The sequence below is a fragment of the Colossoma macropomum genome, unplaced genomic scaffold (genome assembly GCF_904425465.1).
Source record: "Colossoma macropomum unplaced genomic scaffold, Colossoma_macropomum, whole genome shotgun sequence".
In the NCBI taxonomy this organism is placed as follows: Eukaryota; Metazoa; Chordata; class Actinopteri; order Characiformes; family Serrasalmidae; genus Colossoma; species Colossoma macropomum.
Genome location: NW_023494800.1, coordinates 34078646 through 34098462, shown reverse-complemented (window position 1 = coordinate 34098462; position 19817 = coordinate 34078646). Strand labels below are relative to the sequence as shown.

General features: G+C 42.1%; 1 protein-coding gene across 1 annotated transcript; it reads left to right on the top strand.

The window, feature by feature from the left end:
* Nucleotides 1–435: 435 nt before the first annotated feature.
* Nucleotides 436–19243, top strand: dolpp1 (dolichyldiphosphatase 1). The gene is given in 9 exon segments (XM_036589084.1): nt 436–531; nt 6239–6339; nt 11753–11837; nt 14018–14117; nt 14255–14353; nt 14456–14519; nt 14521–14585; nt 16957–17046; nt 18262–19243. Coding segments are annotated over 9 exon segments (720 nt in total). The 5' UTR covers nt 436–452; the 3' UTR covers nt 18299–19243.
* Nucleotides 19244–19817: the final 574 nt, after the last annotated feature.

The following is a 19817-nucleotide window of genomic DNA, read 5'->3' as shown; positions in this document are numbered from 1 at the left end:
AAAAAAAAAATTAAATCATGTCCATCTCGCTGAATGATTCAGAATAAACCCCAAATATGCTTGTTATCATGTGTCAAGTATTTAATTTATTAAGAAATAAACAAAAAATAAAAGCTTCACAGCACAGTTGATGTCAATTGAAAAAGGACTGAACCTGATCTCCCCATTCACTCGCTTTCATTTGAATAAACCCAATTTTCATACGTCCAGCAGGGCGCCCGCTGATTGGCCGGCCTCCTGCCGCCGCCCGCCTCTGATTGGACTCCTGTTCCCGTGCAGATTTTTTTCTTTCCCTCCTTTTGAGCCTCGACGCCGTGAATGGACGAGTGTGGCGGCAGCGCCCGGTCGCGCTGATTGGCTGGCCGCAGCTGGGCGGTCCGCCCTGGTTGGCTGGCCGCCGCTGGGCGGGCCGTCCTGATTCGACGAGCCCTGCTGCCCGGTGTCCGGGTAAGATGGCGTCGGAGGAGCAGTGCTCGGCGCCGCCACCGCGATGGCAGTCGGTCTCCTTAACCCACGTAGAGTATCCGGCCGGTGAGTGCCCGTTTCGAGTCTTCGTTTTCCCCGCTGAGAGCCACCCGCGTCGCCGCACGGCGCTCTGGCTCTCGCCGGGAACGTTTACAACTGAATGGACGCGCGGACAGGAGGAGGGAGCGGGGTGGGGGGTGTGCTACCAAATAGTGTTACCGTAAGAAATCGTGCATCCGCAGAGAACTTAAAACACCAACAACTGCCAAATCGTGCGTGTTTAACCCGCATGCGTCTTCTCCGCTCACACTCTCCTCTCTCTTCTGTCCTGTAACCGCTCTTTCCTTTGTTTTTTCCTTCCGTGAAAACATGTTTATGGTTTTAACTGCACGAAAGCTGAAGTCAGTTTCGTGTTCGCCAGCTTCTGGTTCGAATTTCCCCGTTCCACCTTAAATAGTGCAGCAATTACATTCTGGCGCCTCAGGCTCAGAATGTAACTAATGCTTCATTTAAGGTGGAACGGGGGAATTCGAAAAACAACTGGCGAATAGGAAGCCAGCTTCAGTCCTCGTCAAAAGCAAACTCTGAACTCTCTCCTTAAAGCCGGTTCTTGATTTTGTTTACATGTTTGTTTTGAAGAACGTCAGTCAGCTTTGTCGCCTAGGTTAGCTAGCTGGCTAACTAGCTGGCTAACTTCATTATTGTTATGGGCTGCCTTGCTAGCCTTCTTGGTTAACCTTATGTTGCATCACCTCCACGTTTTTTGAAGCAGTTGTAATCTTTTCTGACCCCTTAGGAGCCGAAACGACTCTGTGAATTATATTGTGCTTAATTTTAAATAAGACAGAAAGCTATAACGCTACTTGTACAGTCAGTAAGTTAGCCCAGTAGCTGTCAGTGCTTTTGAGTACCCTGCTCACTATTAAAGGGGAATTCGAGAGAATTTTCAAAATGTCTGAATAATTCAGTCTTTGAGATGTAAACAAAGTCATGCGGAGTGGTTTGATGTGAAATGGTTCATTCTCGAGAAACTTAAAGACTCAGATTTCTCATGCAGTGGTGGTGATAGGAACCGGGGGTCACCATGTGTAGAACACAAATGTATGCATTTTATTTACTATCCAAAACCTGGTCTTTGGGGACAGTTCTGCTTCCCTACATGTACCTTCTGCCATGAATAGATTAAAATAAATGTATTCAAATACGTTTTAAGACTTTAAAACTTTAAAACGTAGTCTCCGACATCAGGCAGGGCATATCTAACCACTTCAAGTCGTGGAGCTTTTAGAGGTGGACGTCTGGTTCCTGTCGCCACTTATTATAGTTCTTCTCTTGTATTATTATTTATGAATGATTCTCCGTATTCGTGATGTTTCTTTAGCTGGGGTTAGTTGATGTTCTTAGTTGTACCGAGCGAGACCTTGAAGGAGTGGTTTACTGGAAAAGCTAATGTACATAATGTTTTTTCCTCTTCTCCCAAATGTTCATCAGCCTAAACACGATTGGCACCTAAAGTTTGTTTATTTAGCTTTGCAGTGGCTGTTGTTGCTACAAGCTAGTGGAAGTCTACACACTTAAAAAGGGTACTTTAGTAAAGAAAATGGTTCTGTATAGAACCATGAACACTCAAAACCCCTTTGAATGATTAAAGAGTTCTTTGCATCATGAAAGCGTTCTTCAGATTGATGGAGAAAGTGTTGTAGATGGCTCTATGAAGAACCTTTTTGAGAAGGGTTACAGGCTTGACAATTGAAACAATAGAAGAACTCTTTTTGGTGCTCCATAGGAAAAAAAAAAAGGGTCTATGTAGAACCGTCTACACTATTTTCTCTATCAATCTGAAGAACGTTTTTTACAATCCAAAGGATTGTTTAATCATGCAAAGTGTCCTTTGTGTGTTCATGGTTCCTTACAGTACTATTTTCTTGACTAAAGAACCGTTGAAGAACCATCCTTTTGAAGAGTGAATGTCACTCAGAATCTTTTTGGCTGGCATAGAAGCTGTATTTGGTTTTGTAATCAATCGACGCACAGTTACGAAGTGATGTCACGTTCAGCATCTTTTATTTTTAGCTTTTTCAACAATTCCAATTTTCATTCCAAAATTTGTTGGAACTCGTGAATAATAATTCTTTTGAACTGGTTCTTTTGCCAAGTTAGTCGAACCGATCGAGATTTAACACAATGTAATGTTTACATCTGTTTTACAAGCTGAAGAATTATAATAATACACATTTTTAGTTTGATCTCATTAAATCACAGCATAAACAATCACAGTTCAGCATATTTTCTGTTTTTCTGAGGGCGCGTCCAGCTTAGAGAGCTTGGAGAGGGTCCTCGTTAGTGAGTAAAGGTAGTGGTCATTGAAATTGATTTTACACTGAGGATGTGAGAGTAAAGGAGTGTCGCTTTGCTTTGATAATCCGAGTCTTCCCATCCTCCCTGCTAGTTGCTAGTGCCATTTTACAGGTGAGCTGCCCTATTAATGTGCACCAAGACGGCCAGCGGGATTCCCTCACCTTGTGGGCAGTGGATTCTTCATAGCGGAGTCTACTACTTGGCTGCGTTGGAGTGAAAATATCCATCCAAGACAAGGCGGTTGTGTCCTAATTATTTTCAGGATGGCTATATTAAGCCACACTTCTCCCTCACTGAAATAGAAAAGAGAGAAAAAAATCCTCCCACTCTCTGTGAAGACTGAATATCATGGGACGGAGAATCAGGACACTAAGCACAGCGCTTACTCAGATCCACTACCGCTAGTTTTGTTTGTCCTCGCTCTGAGAACGGAGTTTTGGAGCCTCTGCGTCCAGATCGGTCTGTTTTGCTGTACCCATCATTTTATCGTTCCTGTTTCCACCAGCTGACTAGCGTGTAGCGTCAGACGCGGTGCTCGAGTCAGCCTTTTGCAGGGCACTCTCAGGAAACCCACACGCAGACGTACACAACACAGCAGGGATTCAGGTGTGAGGCCCAGCTGTGCCGTTTGCCAATCCAGGGGTCCCTAAGGGCGCACTTGGCAGCCGAGAGAGGAATATGACAGAGCCCGTCTTTCCTAGGCTTCCGCAGCTGTGCCAAAACCATTCAGGGTGCCTTAAGTATGTGACGTAGAAACTAAAGCAAACTAGGTGAATGCAGAACATCTTAAGTCATTCATATCTGTCCAAAATGTCCAGACTCACTTCTGACCTACTTGAGTATTCGTTCATCATGTTGGTATTCGTTTCCTTACTTAGTATTTGGAGGCTTCGTCTTCTGTGAACCCATTAGGCTGGCTTTACATGGTGAATCTTCCATGCAACTAGTTGCATGTTGTGAGTTGCCTGCAACATATTTTTATTTTTACCCCTACCCCTTGATTTCGATGTCACTTTGCCCCTTGGAACTGAGTTACCTGCCAGTCTGTGATATGAAGCTGAAGTCAGATATTCGCCAGCTTCTTCTTCGAATGATTCTTTTGCAGAGGCAATATCGTAGCGCGTGAAGTTAATCTGAGGCACGATCATTGATGGTTTTTGTTTGTTTGTTTTGTGGACAGTCACAGGCTGGAGGTCAGGGATCCGGCCTTGTGACTGGAGGGTCGCCGTTCGATCCCCCAAGCCGACAGTATGCGACTGAAGTGCCCCTGAGCAAAGCACCTAACCCCCAACTGCTCCCCGAGGGCTGCGGATAGGGCTGCCCACCGCTCTGGGCAAGTGTGCTCACTTTTACACTTGTTATGAAGAAAAGGATCGTAATACATGGAAGCGACATTTAACTAAGATAATACAGTGATTATTGTTTTTTAACGTGGAAAAAACGTACATTTGTGGGTTTCTTTGGTCGCTTGCGCAGCCATACATCTTGACGTTTTTTTTTCCTCATATCTCTCTGTTTGGAGTCTCTGAAAAACCTCCGTTTGGGGGGCCGTGTAGCCCCAACACTTCACCCTCCCCCTCTATCTCAACAAGAATCGGGTCGTCCTACCCCTAGACATGAACATGCAAACCCAAGGGATAGGACTAAGTGGTAGGGGCGAGGGGTGAAATGGGACTGGACCCAACTCAAAAACAATCTCACAACACATTCAGTTACTCCACTAGTCAAATTCGCTGCTCATAGTTTTGATGCATCGTGACGTTCTCGCTGTGTTGTTACCTGCAAGGTGCTGTTCGCATATTTGCGGCAGCTTTATCGTTGTATTTTTTTCAGCTGTTATTGTTATTCTCTTTTTCTTTATACATCTTTAATCTGTCTATCTGGGGTTCTTTACTGTGTATTTGAGTTTTAATCTCAATATATAGTGTGTATGTTGTGTGCCTTTGAATACAAATGTTTAAGTATCCAGTATGGTTACAGTTACAGCCTCTTTGATGTTCCACTCATCTAGACTTAGACACACAAGAAGTTCATTGAGGAGTGAATCTTTGCTCTTCTGTAATGATTTTTATCCTTTGGATTCTAAATTAATCTGAGCTCTGTGTAAAACTATGAGCCATCAAAAGAGGAGAAAATTAATTTATACACGTAAATCACAATAACAGCAGGCTGGAGGAATAAACGACAGCACAAGCAGCCGTTTAAACTGCTGTTAGCGTTAGCTGGCTAGTTAACGCAGCTGATTACAGAGCCATTATGTTAGTCGTCATGGCTCAGAAAGCTGACACAGTAAAAATCCCAACCTTGAGTCAGTTGGAGGGGGCGTCTCCTTAACCATCTTCTGTTTGTTCTTGTGCATCGGTCAAGTACGATCAGTGATCTTGTTACACCTTACGGACGTTTTGATTGGCTGTTGTTCCGTGAAGTTCCAATGCCTGCAACTGTTGCGGCTGAGTTTCAAATGAGATGCAACCGTGCACTTAACAGCACTATCTGCTGTTGTCTTCTACCAGCGCTGCAGAAACGGAGTGATTCCCGCTTCTGATCTAAAGCAGGGGTATGGCTGGACGATAAAACGATAAGGATAATTATCATGATATAACTTTTTCCTCAGTAGAGCTACAAGAAATGTTCGGGTAAGTGTTCGATATAATAGAGTATTCTCACAGTTCTGCGTTCTAGCGACAGCCGTGGCGTTTTCTACTGCAAGGAAAGCGACACTACGACGAGTTAAAGAAGTCGCCAAATATACTTTAGCAACATCTGAAACGTGGAATTATACATTCCCTTTTTGAGTGGAGCGACCGGCGATCTGTTCTCCTGTGACCGAGTGTGAGTGACGAGACGTGGTAAATCACGTCTGCTCCTCACAACTACAGCGCTGTTACAGCGCTCAGTCATATTTAAGTATAAGTGCATTCACCAGCAACGAAAGTGAAAGAAAGAAGTGGGTTCATGTAAATTACAGCCCTGATATAAACGAAAGTAAACTGAGGAAGCTGTGAGGCTTTGGAGAGTGAGAGAGCGCTAGCTTTCCAGGCTAACTGTTTTTAGCAGCTGGCTAACTAGAAGCAGCGCTCTGTCACTCCACAACACGGAGAATTGATGATACTGTAGATCAAACAAGACAAAAAGAGCTGATTTCAGTTCACACATACTAAAAACATATATACTAATGCAGGTTGCTTGTGGTCCCACTCATCCTCATGTTGCATCTCTGTTTAACAACTGCACCTTGTATTAGACCTGTGATGAAGATGTAGACAAAATACTATTACTGTGATTATATTACTCTATGTTGTGATCGTGGTACTCCATAATTAACATGATTAACATAATTAACCGATGATACTCTGGAGTCCTGCTGAGGATGCTTGTTTGGTAACCATGTGTCTGTGTTTGTGTGTGTGTACAGGTGATCTGACTGGACAGATGCTGGCCTACACCAGTCTGCTGCCCATGGCGATCCTGGTCGGCTTCGTCACGCTCATCATCTTTAAGAGGGAGCTGCACACGGTGAGTTGCATGACCTCTGACCCCTGAACTGGGATCGGTGCCCTGAGTGTCTCAAATATTCTCGACACTCTAGAGCCTTCCAACCAGAGATCTGCTGCCCTGTAGAGTTAATTCCAGCCTTAATGTAACACTCCCGGCCTGGTTAATCAGTCTTCAGGAGTAACTGGGTATTAGATCCAGGTGTGTAGGATTACAGTTGGAACTTAACTCTGGTGGTGGTGCTTTCTATGTCTGCCATGCTTTTAGGAAAAAATGGTGTCACTCTGGTGATGTTGTGAGAAACAGTATGTTTTTCTGAGTATATCATGGATCTTGTCAGACAGCTACATATTTAACTAAAAAAAAAGGCCTAATTGGTCTCGTTTACTTGGATTAAGTACACTATGTGTAACATAGAATAAACATTATTTGACGGTGGTCGGTGTGTCAAAATAGCGTGGTACGTGTTGTGTATCTTGACATGACATTTAAGCAATAGAACCTGAGAGGGAGTGTGTTATTACGAAATAACATCACGGCTGTGATGATCTACGGCGACCAAATCACAGCCGTGATGTTATTGGTGATAACACACTCCTCGAGTGTTCTACTGCTGATATACAACAGTTAAATAAATAAAGTAATAAATTAATAAACTGGGCCGTGAACGCAGCGTTTAATATGTTTTAATGTTCGCAGTTCCTTCACCAAATTATGGTTCCTTAACGAGCAGCTTGTTGCTACGTCAGAGTAATGAGCTCCGCCCACTCGCTGCACAGCCGGCAGTTCGTTCTCCAGCTCCTTACGCTAAATTTCCAAACTGTCATCACCACTGAGCAGCTTTTCAGTCGGCAGCTGTGACAGAGGAACAGCTAAACAACCTGGAATCAGCCAGAAATGAACCCAATACCATTCGCCAAACGTGTAGTCTGATCTTCAGAGTCTGACCAAGTCGGACTGAGCCATAAAACTGCCGCAATATCAAGTTCAGCTCAGTTTGGTCAGTTTTTGCCAGATCAGTATTAATGTTGTTTTGTTCCAGCCAGTCTGTAAAGCATCTTACAGCCCATTTAGTTTGGCGAATGGTGTTGGGTTCATTTCTGGCTGATTCCAGGTTGTTTAGCTGTTCTTCTGTCACAGCTGCCGACTGAAAAGCTGCTCAGTGGTGATGACAGTTTGGGAATTTAGTGTCGTCTCATCTTTGGAGTCTGACCAAATCGGCTGTCGGTCAAATGTGATCTTAAAAGTGTCCATTTTCTGTTTGTGGCAAAGTAAGAAGTAAAAACGTTCAGATGGCTTGAGCGTCTCCTACAGCTGTCAAAGTCGTTGCATAGCAACAGCGTCTCAGCGGAGTGATACAGCGTTTGTGAAAAAACCTGTGATGTTATGGTGAAATAACAGCTCAGTTAGAACGCTTCTCAACCAATCAGCTTGCGTGGCCGGAACTAACTGTTGTATAATATTGCCATATCGCCCAGCCCCACCCTCAAGGGTGCATCTTCAGTATCTTTAGCTACACTCTAAAAAACGATGATTCTTTATGGGTACTTTAGTAAAGAAAAGGGTTCTCTAAAGAACCATGAACACTCAAAGAACGCTTCGCATGATTAAAAGGTTCTTTTTCATTTTCTCCACAGATCACTTGAGAATGTGCTGTAGATTGGGTTCTATATAGTACCCAAAAGGGTTCTTCTATCATTATAAGCTTGATATCGTAATGATAGAAGAACCTGTTCCGGTGCTATATAGAGCTGTTTTCAAAAATCTCCAGCACATTCTGAAGAACCCTTTCATGATGCAGAGAACCCTTTAATCATCCTTGAGAGTTTATGGTTCTTTATAGAACTGTTTTCTTTACTAAAGAACCACTTAAAAAAGAGCCGTCTTCTTTAAGAGTGTAGGGAACGTAATTTATACCTTATACTGTTGCAAATTTTTTGATTTTTGTAAAAATGTTCTTTATATTTTTATATATTTTTAAGTCGCATTAACTCCTTACTCCCTATCTTGACTCCAGACTTCTTACTTTATTTTTCTACTCACAGACATTATGGATGCTCTCACGCTGTACAAGCTGTCTTGTACCGTGCCTGAGCAGGATTTCCCCCACTCCCCACTCCTGTTGGTCTTCGCTGAAATGACACTTAACGTTCTGGGCCTGAGCGTTCGTACATCATCACGGGGCAGTTTTTTGAGTTGAAGGAAAGCGCTCTCACACAGCACAGTGTAGTTCATGGTTGTACTTCCTTTGTGGCTCATTTGAGACACAGCACAGACACACAGCGGCACAGTGATTTTCTGTTGATCGTGCTGTGGCTGACGTTGAGGGAGGAATTTGCAGCTTTACTCGCCAACCACAGTTCATGTTCCTCAATAAGTTGAGAACCAGACCTGTTATTAACCTAAATATTCTCAGACGAATTGAAAACTGGAGCAGTCGCGTCGTTGATGTCAAGTTCTAGTATCACGTTCGAGTTAGCAGTGACACTAGATGCATTCTGTGCCCAGGTCCTGCTGAACCTCTCTTCACGGGCTCGGTTCAGCGATCACACCAGTCAAAGGAACTGGACTTTGGGGGTCAAACGTGCTCAGGCGCGGTGCGGATCGTTACGAAAGCCCCTTTACTCTGTCGTGTACTTTTAAACTTCATTTACGTTACACGGTTTGTCCTTAAGGCTGTCATTGTACCTTTGAGGGTACATTTACTATGTTTACCATTGGGGAGCTAAAGGTTTTCAAGATGGCACTCGTTTTTCTGACAGTGTATGGGTGAAAAAACGTCAATAAGGATTTTTATAGTTGATGTGTTGTTTACTTAAAAACAAAAGCACTCCTTGCTGTAGGGGTGTAACAGTGTATACACTGAGGAAAAAGGTGCTATAGTGTCACTGAGCTGGTACCCCTCTTGTCACCGGGGTGGTATGTCTTCAGTACCTTTAGTTAGGTAATTGTACCATAACTTGTATCGACTATACGTGCCTTGTCTTCACTCCAGCCTTTTTAGTTTGTTTTCCTATTATACTTTGTTGTAAATAAAGGTTCTGTTCTGGTACATTTTTCGTTCATCAAGGTACAAACAGTGTAAATGTTCCCTCAAAGGTACAACAGTGGTTTTAAGGTCGAATAGTGAACCTTAAGTTTTTCCAGGCGAAAAGTTTGTATTTGTACCTTTTCATAACCGAATGATTTAAAACAGAACAGTAAAATAAAAGCCTGGAGACGAGACGGGGTGTGTGGAGTCAGTACAGCTCAGAACATATCATTTCAGTGGATTATGGTTCAGTTATGTTCCCTGACTAAAGGTACTCAGATGGACCCTTGAGGGTTCCACCCCAGTGACAAGAGGGGAACTGATCCAGTGACAGTTTACTACCTTTATTTCTTAAAGTGTAAAATATTAGGTTAAGATGAAAAGGTACGAATATGTACCTTTCTCTGTGGAAAAGGGTACCTGACCCTCGGCCCTGACGGGACAAAACATGCGATTTTTCACATACAAAAAATAAAGCTAGTGCTGGGTTTCCTAATGTGTGAATTTTTCTTTTTTTTTTTTTAACGTAATAGATTTGTTTTTGCTTGAAGGAGAACGCCTATGAAATTTCACACACACTTTTTGCCTTGTGCACTTTCTCTCTCTCGCACCTACATGTACAACAAAGCCAGTCTTACTGTTCGCTATGGACGAAATAAAAAGAAATCTCACTAAAGGAGAACTGTTTAATGATTCAAGTGATTGAAGGTCGTCTTCATTGTGGAAACACGGTGACCTGGTTGTTACGTGAGATAAAAGCACACTGGTCACGTACTGCGTACAGCAGTGGTTACCAGCCCTTCTCCTCCTGAAGTCATTTATTTGCTGGAGCAGGTGTGGCAGATTCTGGTTGGAACTAGAACTAGACTCTGCAGGATGGTAGGTCTTCAGGGCCAGGGTTGTGACCCCTTCGGTAGAGTTTATGGTAGTATTTTGAGCTTTGATGGCAGCAACACGTTTACTGTGGATGCAGTTGTTCCACAGCAGCTTCTAGCCAGAAACAAAGTAGTGTCAGGGCACATCGGCCTTTAGATTTCTCTGGGATTTCTTTAGTAACTTGATCGCTTAGTAACAAAGTAAAGCTCTGTAAAACGTTTTTGCGATGGGGTTTCAAATTTAGCAGTACCAGACGGGCCTGGTTGGGTTGGGTCTCAAAGTCGCAGATATGGATTAAGTTCTGGCTCCAATTTCATGCCTGTGCGGTCATCCTGACAGACTCAGTGTGCTACAGGAAGCACAGGGGATCTGTTGGTTCACTCATCATAAATAAGAAACTTGCCACAGAGACGGTACTTTGAGTGATGCTGGCTGCACAGGAACCGAAGAAGTTCTAATAGTTAAACAGTTGAGGTCATTAATTTATAGAAATAATTGCTGTTTGTATTCCTGGTGCTACATTTCTGATACGCTGCCAAGGATATCTGGGATTGATCTGCTTTAAAACAGTAGCTCGCAAAGCGTTCCAGTGTCTGTAGCGTATATCTGATGAACACATGACATGAATTGAGTGCAGTGTACTTGCTGTAAACACTGTAACACAAAATGTTAGTGTTTTATATGATAACAGAGCCCAAGACTGTACACTTATGATCAGATTTCCCAGATCAGATCTGATTTAGGCCAAATGTGGGCTTTAGAGGCAAACTATCAAACCTTGACTTTGGGCTGAAATTATCCAGCTTACTAGGGCTGCGTTCACATTACCAGGTTGAAGTGGCACAAATCTGATTTTTTACCCTAATGTGACTCAGATCTGATGTTTTCAGGGCTGTGTGGACACGCAAATCTGATCTTTTCAAATCTACCCTGAGACAATTTCATATGTAGTCCTAGATCGGATTCGTATCTGATTCGTGGCCATGCGGCCTTAATGTCACCATCATTCAGTTACTCTGGCAGCAGCATCGAATAGATGTTAAAGCCTGTAAACAGTGCAAAAGCAGCTCATCTCACCTTTTTCTCCTTCGTCTCGCTCTAATAATGAAGCTGAGAGCTGATCAGAGTTAATGATCTTCTCAGCGAAGCTCGTTCTGCTCGTTAGTTTGTGCTGATGATGAACGTGATTCATTCACGTGACGTTACTGAGTAGGATGAGCTCATGAGGGTCATTTCAGGACGCCGGTTCGTCACATTAATGACAGATTTGAATCACTTATTTGAGCAATGAGGCTTGTAATGTGAACCTAGCTAAAGTGGCTCAGGTCGGATTTGAAAAGATCAGATTTGTGTGTCCACACAGCCCTGAAAACGTCAGATCTGAGTCACATTAGGGCAAAAAATTAGCTGTGAGGCCTCCTCATGCATTTCAGAACAGACTGACTCGTGAATTTAAGTTTTGACTGACGTTATGCCTTAATGTTTTGAACCATATAGGCTGTTAAATAATCTGTCTCTCCCTCATAGATCTCATTCTTTGGTGGTTTGGTGATGAATGAAGGGCTAAACTGGCTACTGAAGCACATCCTGCAGGAGCCCCGCCCATGTGGGGGTAAGATCACACCCAAACACTGCATGACTGCTGTGTGTTTTCATCCATGTTTATAGATCAGTGCTACAAACCACTTAAGCAAGTCTATTAGAGATTACAGAACCGAAAAAAAGTGGCTTTTAGCTCCAGTGCAAAACTAAAGACGTAAACTTACCGAACATGTCTTGACTGATCAGCTACCTTTGGCGTAAGGAGAGATACTGTGTAGATTATATTTTTTGCCAAAATATCCCTTTAAAGGGGAGCAAAACTACAAATAAAATTATTCAGATAAAAAGATAAAAACATTTACTTTTAACATGTTTCATATACTAAAAACACAGCTGAGAGTGTTTTATAATGTAAAGGAAACTTAGAAAAAGAAAAGAAACAAAATGTAGTAATAATAGTACTAATAATAGCAGTTAAATGAAGAATAGATTAAAAGTGCAACAATTAAAATAATCTAAAGGTAACATGAATGTAATGTGCCAGTAAAAGTAAGTCAAATAATAAAAGCTAGTTAAATGCTGCTGTGAAAATAGTTTTAGGTGTCTTTAGAGCAGAGCATCTCGCATCAAACCACTCCAAATTATTTTGTTTACATCTTAATGATGTAATTAATATTGAAAAATTGGAGGAATTCCCCTTTATCCCTTGTGTGGTGTTGGGGTCTGTGGGACCCATTTTCAGTGTTTAGAAAAAGAAAAAAAGATGTGATTTATTATTATTTCAACCTCAGATTCTTGGTCTTTGCTCGTTTCTGTGAAGAACATATAAAGTAACCCATTTTCAGTGTCTTCACTCTGTTCACCCCCCACACATTTATATTACACATGTGGTGTTGGGTGAACCAGCGGGGAGTAAAAGTGTGGAGGTGCTGTGTCCTTCACTCTGTTCTCCTCCTACATGGCCTGCTGTTAGTGTGTGTGTGTGTGTGTACAACATGGACAGGCTGCTGACTGGCTACAGCTGCTAAAGGAGAACCTTTCATTGGACACTTGTGATATTTTAAACATCTGATATTTTTACTTTAACTGTTATGGCTGTGTTGATTTTAAAAACAAAAAAAAAACAATAATGTGGTGGGTCCACCAGACCACTGAGTCACAAACACATCAGCATCACACAAGGGTTAAGTTTCAGGCTAATTACCAAACCTTGCATGAGCTATATACACCGATCAGGCGTAACATTATGACCACCTCCTTGTTTCTACACTCATTGTCCATTTTATCAGCTCCACTTACTATATAGGTGCACTTTGTAGTTCTACAGTTACAGACTGTAGTCCATCTGTTTCTCTGATACTTTGTTAGCCCCCTTTTACCCTGTTCTTCAGTGGTCAGGACCCCCATGGACCCTCACAGAGCAGGTACTATTTGAGTGGTGGATCATTCTCAGCACTGCAGTAACACTGATGTGGTGGTGGTGGTGGTGTGTTAGTGTGTGTTGTGCTGGTATGAGTGGATCAGACACAGCAGTGCTGCTGGAGTTTTTAAACACTGTGTCCACTCAGTGTCCACTCTATTAGACACTCCTACCTTGTCAGTCCACCTTGTAGATGTAGAGTCAGAGACGATAGCTCATCTGCTGCTGCACAGTTTGTGTTGGTCATCCTCTAGTCCTTCATCAGTGGTCACAGGACGCTGCCCACAGGACGCTGTTGGCTGGATATTTTTGGTTCTCAGTCCAGCAGTGACACTGAGGTGCCCAGCACTGCTGTGTCTGATCCACTCAGACCAGCACAACACACACTAACACACCACCACCACCACGTCAGTGTTACTGCAGTGCTGAGAATGATCCAACACCCAAATAGGTCCTGCTCTGTGAGGGTCCGTGGGGGTCCTGACCACTGAAGAACAGGGTAAAAGGGGGCTAACAAAGTATCAGAGAAACAGATGGACTACAGTCTGTAACTGTAGAACTACAAAGTGCACCTATATAGTAAGTGGAGCTGATAAAATGGACAGTGAGTGTAGAAACAAAGAGGTGGTCATAATGTTATGCCTGGTCCGTGTATATGAGGGAAGGTAAACTGCTAAACGGGCAAGTGCAGCGAGTCTTTGGGACTCTGAGCTGTGGTCATTAGTGGCTCAGATGTTGGTAGGATATTTCTCGAGCTGCTGAAACAGAGACTTTGGAACGTTCTGCAGTGTTTTGAATACGTGTGTGTTGGGTTGTATGTGACTTTGCAGGAGGCCACAGCACTGTAACAACAGAGTACGGCATGCCTTCCAGCCACTCGCAGTTCATCTGGTTCTTCGTTGTTTACTTTTTCCTTTTTCTTTATTTAAGGTGAGTCATCATGCGCTTCACTACTTTTGAATTCTACTCAGATGCTCTGAACGTCTGTGAGAATGTCTACAAATAGATGTTTGACATGAAATTGAGAGAACAAGTCATTTTCTAAAAGTAATTTATTCACTCCACAGAATGCATCAGACAAACAATGCTAGGTGCGTGGAGTTGTTATGGAGACATGTGCTCTCAATCATCCTACTGGGTGTGGCTTTGGCTGTATCGTACAGCAGGTACAGTAAACAGTGTTTAGTTGTGGGTTTGTTTAAATAAAATTGTGTTTTAGTAATGTTACCCTGAATTATTGATTAAAAATGCTGTGTTTGTGTTTACAGAGTTTACCTTCTGTACCACACCTGGAGTCAGGTGATCTATGGGGGCGTGGCTGGAACGGTGGTAGGGGGTGGTGTGGTTTTTCATCACGCAGGAGTTGTTGACACCCATCTTCCCCAAAATAGCAGCCTGGTAATGCACAAACGCACACATTATGTACTTTATTAATCCTATAAGGATGTTTTTTTGCTGTCTAACTAAGCCTGGTCACCAGTGGAGCAGCGCCGCCTGGGGCAGTGGGAGGTCTTAAGTTTCTTTGCCCAAAAGCACACCCAGGTACACCTAGTCAGTCCTGCCAGTTGCTAGATCACCTTTCCTGGGCTACTGGCCACCCCATGTATACCAGTGTGCATTGCTAGACCCTTTTTCTTTACAGTGGTGGTGATAGGGACCAGGGGTCTTGATAACACCAATGTGGCCATTTTATTTACCCTTCAAAACATCCAGTGAATGTACACGTCTGAGTTTTTATATCATTTTAAGCTGTAAATCTGATGAAGTAAGTTTGCTTTGGGGACTATTTGCCCTTTATAACACCTTGCATGCACCTCTCTGCTATGAATGGCTTTCTAAAAATATGTTTACAACCAAAACCTTCTCGCAAAACTATAATAAAACACTGAGTGTGTTTACATGCACTTAATAGTCCAATAACTGCAGAAAATCAGATTTTGTCAGTAATCTGATCAACGTGTTTATATGTACTTGAGTAATCAGATAATGGGGAAACACCAGGTCTACATGAGTCAGACAGTAATCAGATTTCTGCTTTACAACCAGCCAATAAACTCACAGAAGACAACGTGACAAAAACATAATGTAAAACTCAAACTTCATGCCGTGGCTTTTTTTTTTAAACATTGCGCCACTTTACCTGAAAATATGAACAAACATCATTTAGAAGATGAAGAATATTTAAATCCTTCATTTCGTCAAGCATGTAGTTGGTTTCCGCATCGCTCCAACAGTGTTTTGCGGCGTCCCGCAGCAGGGCTGCTCGCTTATTTTCGGTACTGGGGTCTGTACATGCGTTGGCTGAGAAATCTGAAAGAAATCAGAGTAAGAGTTCACGTGCACTGAGAAATCTGATTACTGAGCTAAATCCAGCCTCTTTATCAGATTTCTTAATCAGATTTCTAGACTTTACTCCAATCTAAGAAATCAGAGTGTGCTTTTTACACGACTATTTGAATAATCATGTAACTGCACAAATCTGATTATTGAGTGCATGTAAACTCACTCTGTCTCTGACATCAGGCAGTGTATTCATAACCATGGAATAACTTTGTGTTGGGAAGCTTTTAGAGTCATTATGCTTAGGGTGTCTGGTTCCTATCACAGTTCTGAGTCGGTAGGGTTGGGCCAATGTACCGATGTGTTAAAAATCAGTGACCAATCAGAGCTTCGTTGTCATGGTTGCAGCCCAAACAAATGTGTATCAGGATACCGGCAGAACAGCTAATCTTGTAGAGCACAAAAGTTTTAACTTTTTCAAAAAAAAATAAAAAAATCTGGTGGACCACACTTATGAATGTCAATGAGTACATTATAGCAGCTGTATATAACTAGTTAATTTGCTCCTTTTTAACGAGAGGAGCAGCAAGCAGAAGCAGAGCCTTGAACTCCCCCATTGACATACAGAAATACCTGCAGAACTGTTTCTAAAGTAGCTTTAGCTCACTCTTTTAAGAGGCGGTGGAACTTCCCGCGCTGTTTTCTTTTTTTTTTTTTGTATGGGCAGTAACGTTACCCAGCATATGCATTGTTTAGTTGCAGTGCTTAAAAGAAAAAAAAAAGTTTTCAGAGTGTTTAGACAGAAAACTGCTTCAGACTTGGTGTGAAGGTCCCACTGCGTTAAAAATCGCATCCATTTTTTTCGTCCGAAAAAAATGTATTTGATGTGAATGGGCCTTCAGCCTCGCTCAAGCAGCTATAGCAGTTTGTTTATGTGACTGGTGAATGCTGATGCATGCTGATAATTAGTGAGTGTTCGTATTCGTTTATTTATTCATGTTTTACTGCTTTTTAGTAAACTAAATAGTCCCTCTTAAATAGCACAGTACTGCTTGGGGTTAGGGATCCATTTCAGTCACAGCATAGAGCTGCAAATCTATCTTTTGTTATTCTTTATCCGCTATCCTATTAGTCTTTGTGATAATGAAATCGCTGAAGGCTGCAACGTGCAAATTAGCCCTGTAACCAGTCACAGTGACTTTTGCTGAGTGTTTTGTGAGCAACCTGACCAATCACAGCTCCAGATGAGTTTCTGTGGGATCAAGATTTTTATGTAATCCAATTAAAAACAAATTATTTTGCTCAAAATGCAGGCCAATCTTTAACCATTATACTATTTATCCATTATACTATTGCTCGGTGTATTGCAATTTCAATGTGCAGCAATATGATTGCAATACTAGTATTTTGTTTATACTGTGCAACTTTAAGACCATCTCAGTATATTACGATCATTTTATGATTTTCTCTCTCCCTTTCTCTCATACAGGCCCATAGCAGAGTTTTTCCTGGTGAGGGATACAAGTCTCATTCCTAATATTTTATGGTTTGAGTACACGGTCACCAGATCAGAAGCCAGGTAATGCTCACGCTGTACCTGTCTGTCTATTAAACTTACAAATTGTTACTGTTTCAGTGCAGTTAAAGTTTTGTTCTGTACACGCAAAGTCTGTAGACTCTAAATTATCATAAAGAATACAAAAAATCTGTTACCTGTGTTGCGTACAGACATTCAACATCATTAACGAGGTATTGCACAACTTTCGACACACAGTATTGTTATTGTGGACACTTCAAACAACTATGATAGCATTTAATCAAATAAGTCGCACTTAAGAGCCAATATCTTTAACCACCAGCACATACTTGCTATTAAAAATGACATTAAGAACACCGCTAATGCATTATATACAGGTATTATATCAAAACTAGAAACTTTGTTTTTTCACAAAAACCTATCAGTATTCTGCTGAGCAGGAACAGCTTTATGTAATTTGTAATATACTATGTTTTTAGTTTTTACTTTACTACATACATTTATGACGTGCCAAGTTCTATTTCACGTCTGAATTGTTAAATTAACACATTCCACCCATTAAAATTTTAGAAGGTTCACTGATTTGTGCTGTGGGAGCTCACTGATAGGTGGCACTGAAAGAAAGAGAGGAAAAATTAGAGGCAGGAAAAACTAGGCATGACAGCGGCTCAGCGATGGCTAAGAGCTTCACTCACCACAGAACATGTTCAGCTTTCTCTCCAACACCGGTCACTCAACTCTTCACTCTCAGATATCCTCTAAATGGGCATCATTTTAAAGTCAATTAGCTGGAATCAAGCTTGTGCTGTGGTGTGTGGCACATTTGGCCTGCTAACTATGCTATCATTAGCTTAGCCAAAATGCTAAAGTCCCAAACGCCACAAAAACCAGTCATTTTGACTGGTTTAATCTCACTTTTCTGTCTCTTCAGCTCCAGCTGCTCGACTTCACTCCCTCAGATTTGACTCACTATGATCTAAATTCATGTTTGTGCTTTAGTTAACCAGAATTAGACATGTTCTGTGGTGAGCAGAGCTGTTAGCCTGCTAGCTAAGGTAATGCTAACAGCTCCTCTCTCCTAGTCAGCAGCTCTGTTTCACTTTTTCTGTTCCATTGTTTGGGCATTTATTGAATGAGGGCTTGCAAAAACACTTATTGCAGTATGATTATCATTTATATCGGCACATGACTAACTGTGGATGAAAGGTTTTCATTTAATGACCCATTAACACTTGACCTCTTTTCCCCTCTGTGCAGAAACAGACAACGAAAGCTGGGAACAAAGCTTCAGTGATCTTCTCTCCACTGGTTCAAACTGACAAAAAGGAACACACAGATTCTCTCACAAGCACACACACACACACATGTGCACACACATTCCCACACACACACACACACACACACACGTGCACACACATTCCCACACACACACACACACACAGACGCTCCTACATCCTCGTACACACTGGAGATTTATCGTCTGGACTGTTCTGGTCGAGATTCGAGGGCAGGACCATTTTCAGGTGGACCAAAAGGGGGAGAGGTCAGCCACGACTGTTAATATCCAAGTGACCAGAGTGTGTGGCGGACCGCATCTCTCCTCTCCACCCCCCAACCACCCCCCCAACACCACACCTCCCTTCCCACCAAGACCGGCCCTGTGTTTCTAATGCATGCTGACCGTGCAAGAGGCAAAGCTATTTAATGAGAAATGTAATATATATTTTAACCATTAACGCACGCGGGCGAAATCAAAATACCCTGAACTGAACTGTGTCCGGCGTAAAGGAGAGAGAGAGAGAGAGAGCGCGTGTGAGAGAGAGAGTGAGAGAGAGAGAGAGAGAGTGAATGAGGATTTCTTTAGTGTGTAACCTTTTGGCAGGCATTGCTACAGCATGACATAGTGGACCCTTTTTTTTTTTAATAACTGTGTAAGGGGTTAAATGTTTTCGGATTTGGATTAGGGTTTTGGGGTTTATAGCAGAAGGGAAGAATAGATGTTTCGGGTGGGTGTTGTATTTGTTTTGCCTGTTTTGTTCGTTTTTTGTTTGTTTTTTTTCCCCCTCCATTCTTATATTTCAGTAAAGAGAAGAGTTTCTGTACTCTGGTAACATGTAATATCAAGTAAGATAATTTGCACTTTGTGAATTTGAAAGAGAAAAAAAAACTTTTCTTTTTTTTCCCCTTTTTTTTTATTAACACTAGTTACCATCAGAGAAAATGAACATCTTTCATTCTCTACTTTGTTTGTCCCTTTATTGTTAATCGACAGACAATCAGTTGCAGTTGGTGTGAGGGATTTCCCACTCTGAGCTGTGATTGGTCAGAATACTATCCCAGTCTCATTATTTGTTTACCACGTTGCCCTGTGCGTGGGTTTGATTTGGTGGGTTCGCATCAATAGCAGTGCTTGGGCCCCTGGCATTGCCACAGCACGTTGGTCATTAGGTGCATTGACGGGAAAGTGCTGCAGTTTTGTTACAGTTGTCGGGACAGTTTCTCTTAGCTCGGCTAACAGCTTTTACACCAGTGTTACACTCTCAAAACAGATGTGTTTAAAAAAGATAGCACCTGTTGTTTTCAAAGGGGAATTCCACCGATATTTCAAAATTTGTACATAATGCAGTTGTTGAGATGTGAACTCATTCAGAGTGGTTTGGTGTGAAAAGGTTTGTTGTAGAGACTCAGATTTGTTTACAGTGGTGGTAATAGGAACCAGGGGTCGCCATGACTGCAACACAAATATAGCCATTTTATTTACTACCCAAAACCACCAGTGAACCTACATGAGTTTATATATGCAGTGTTAATAA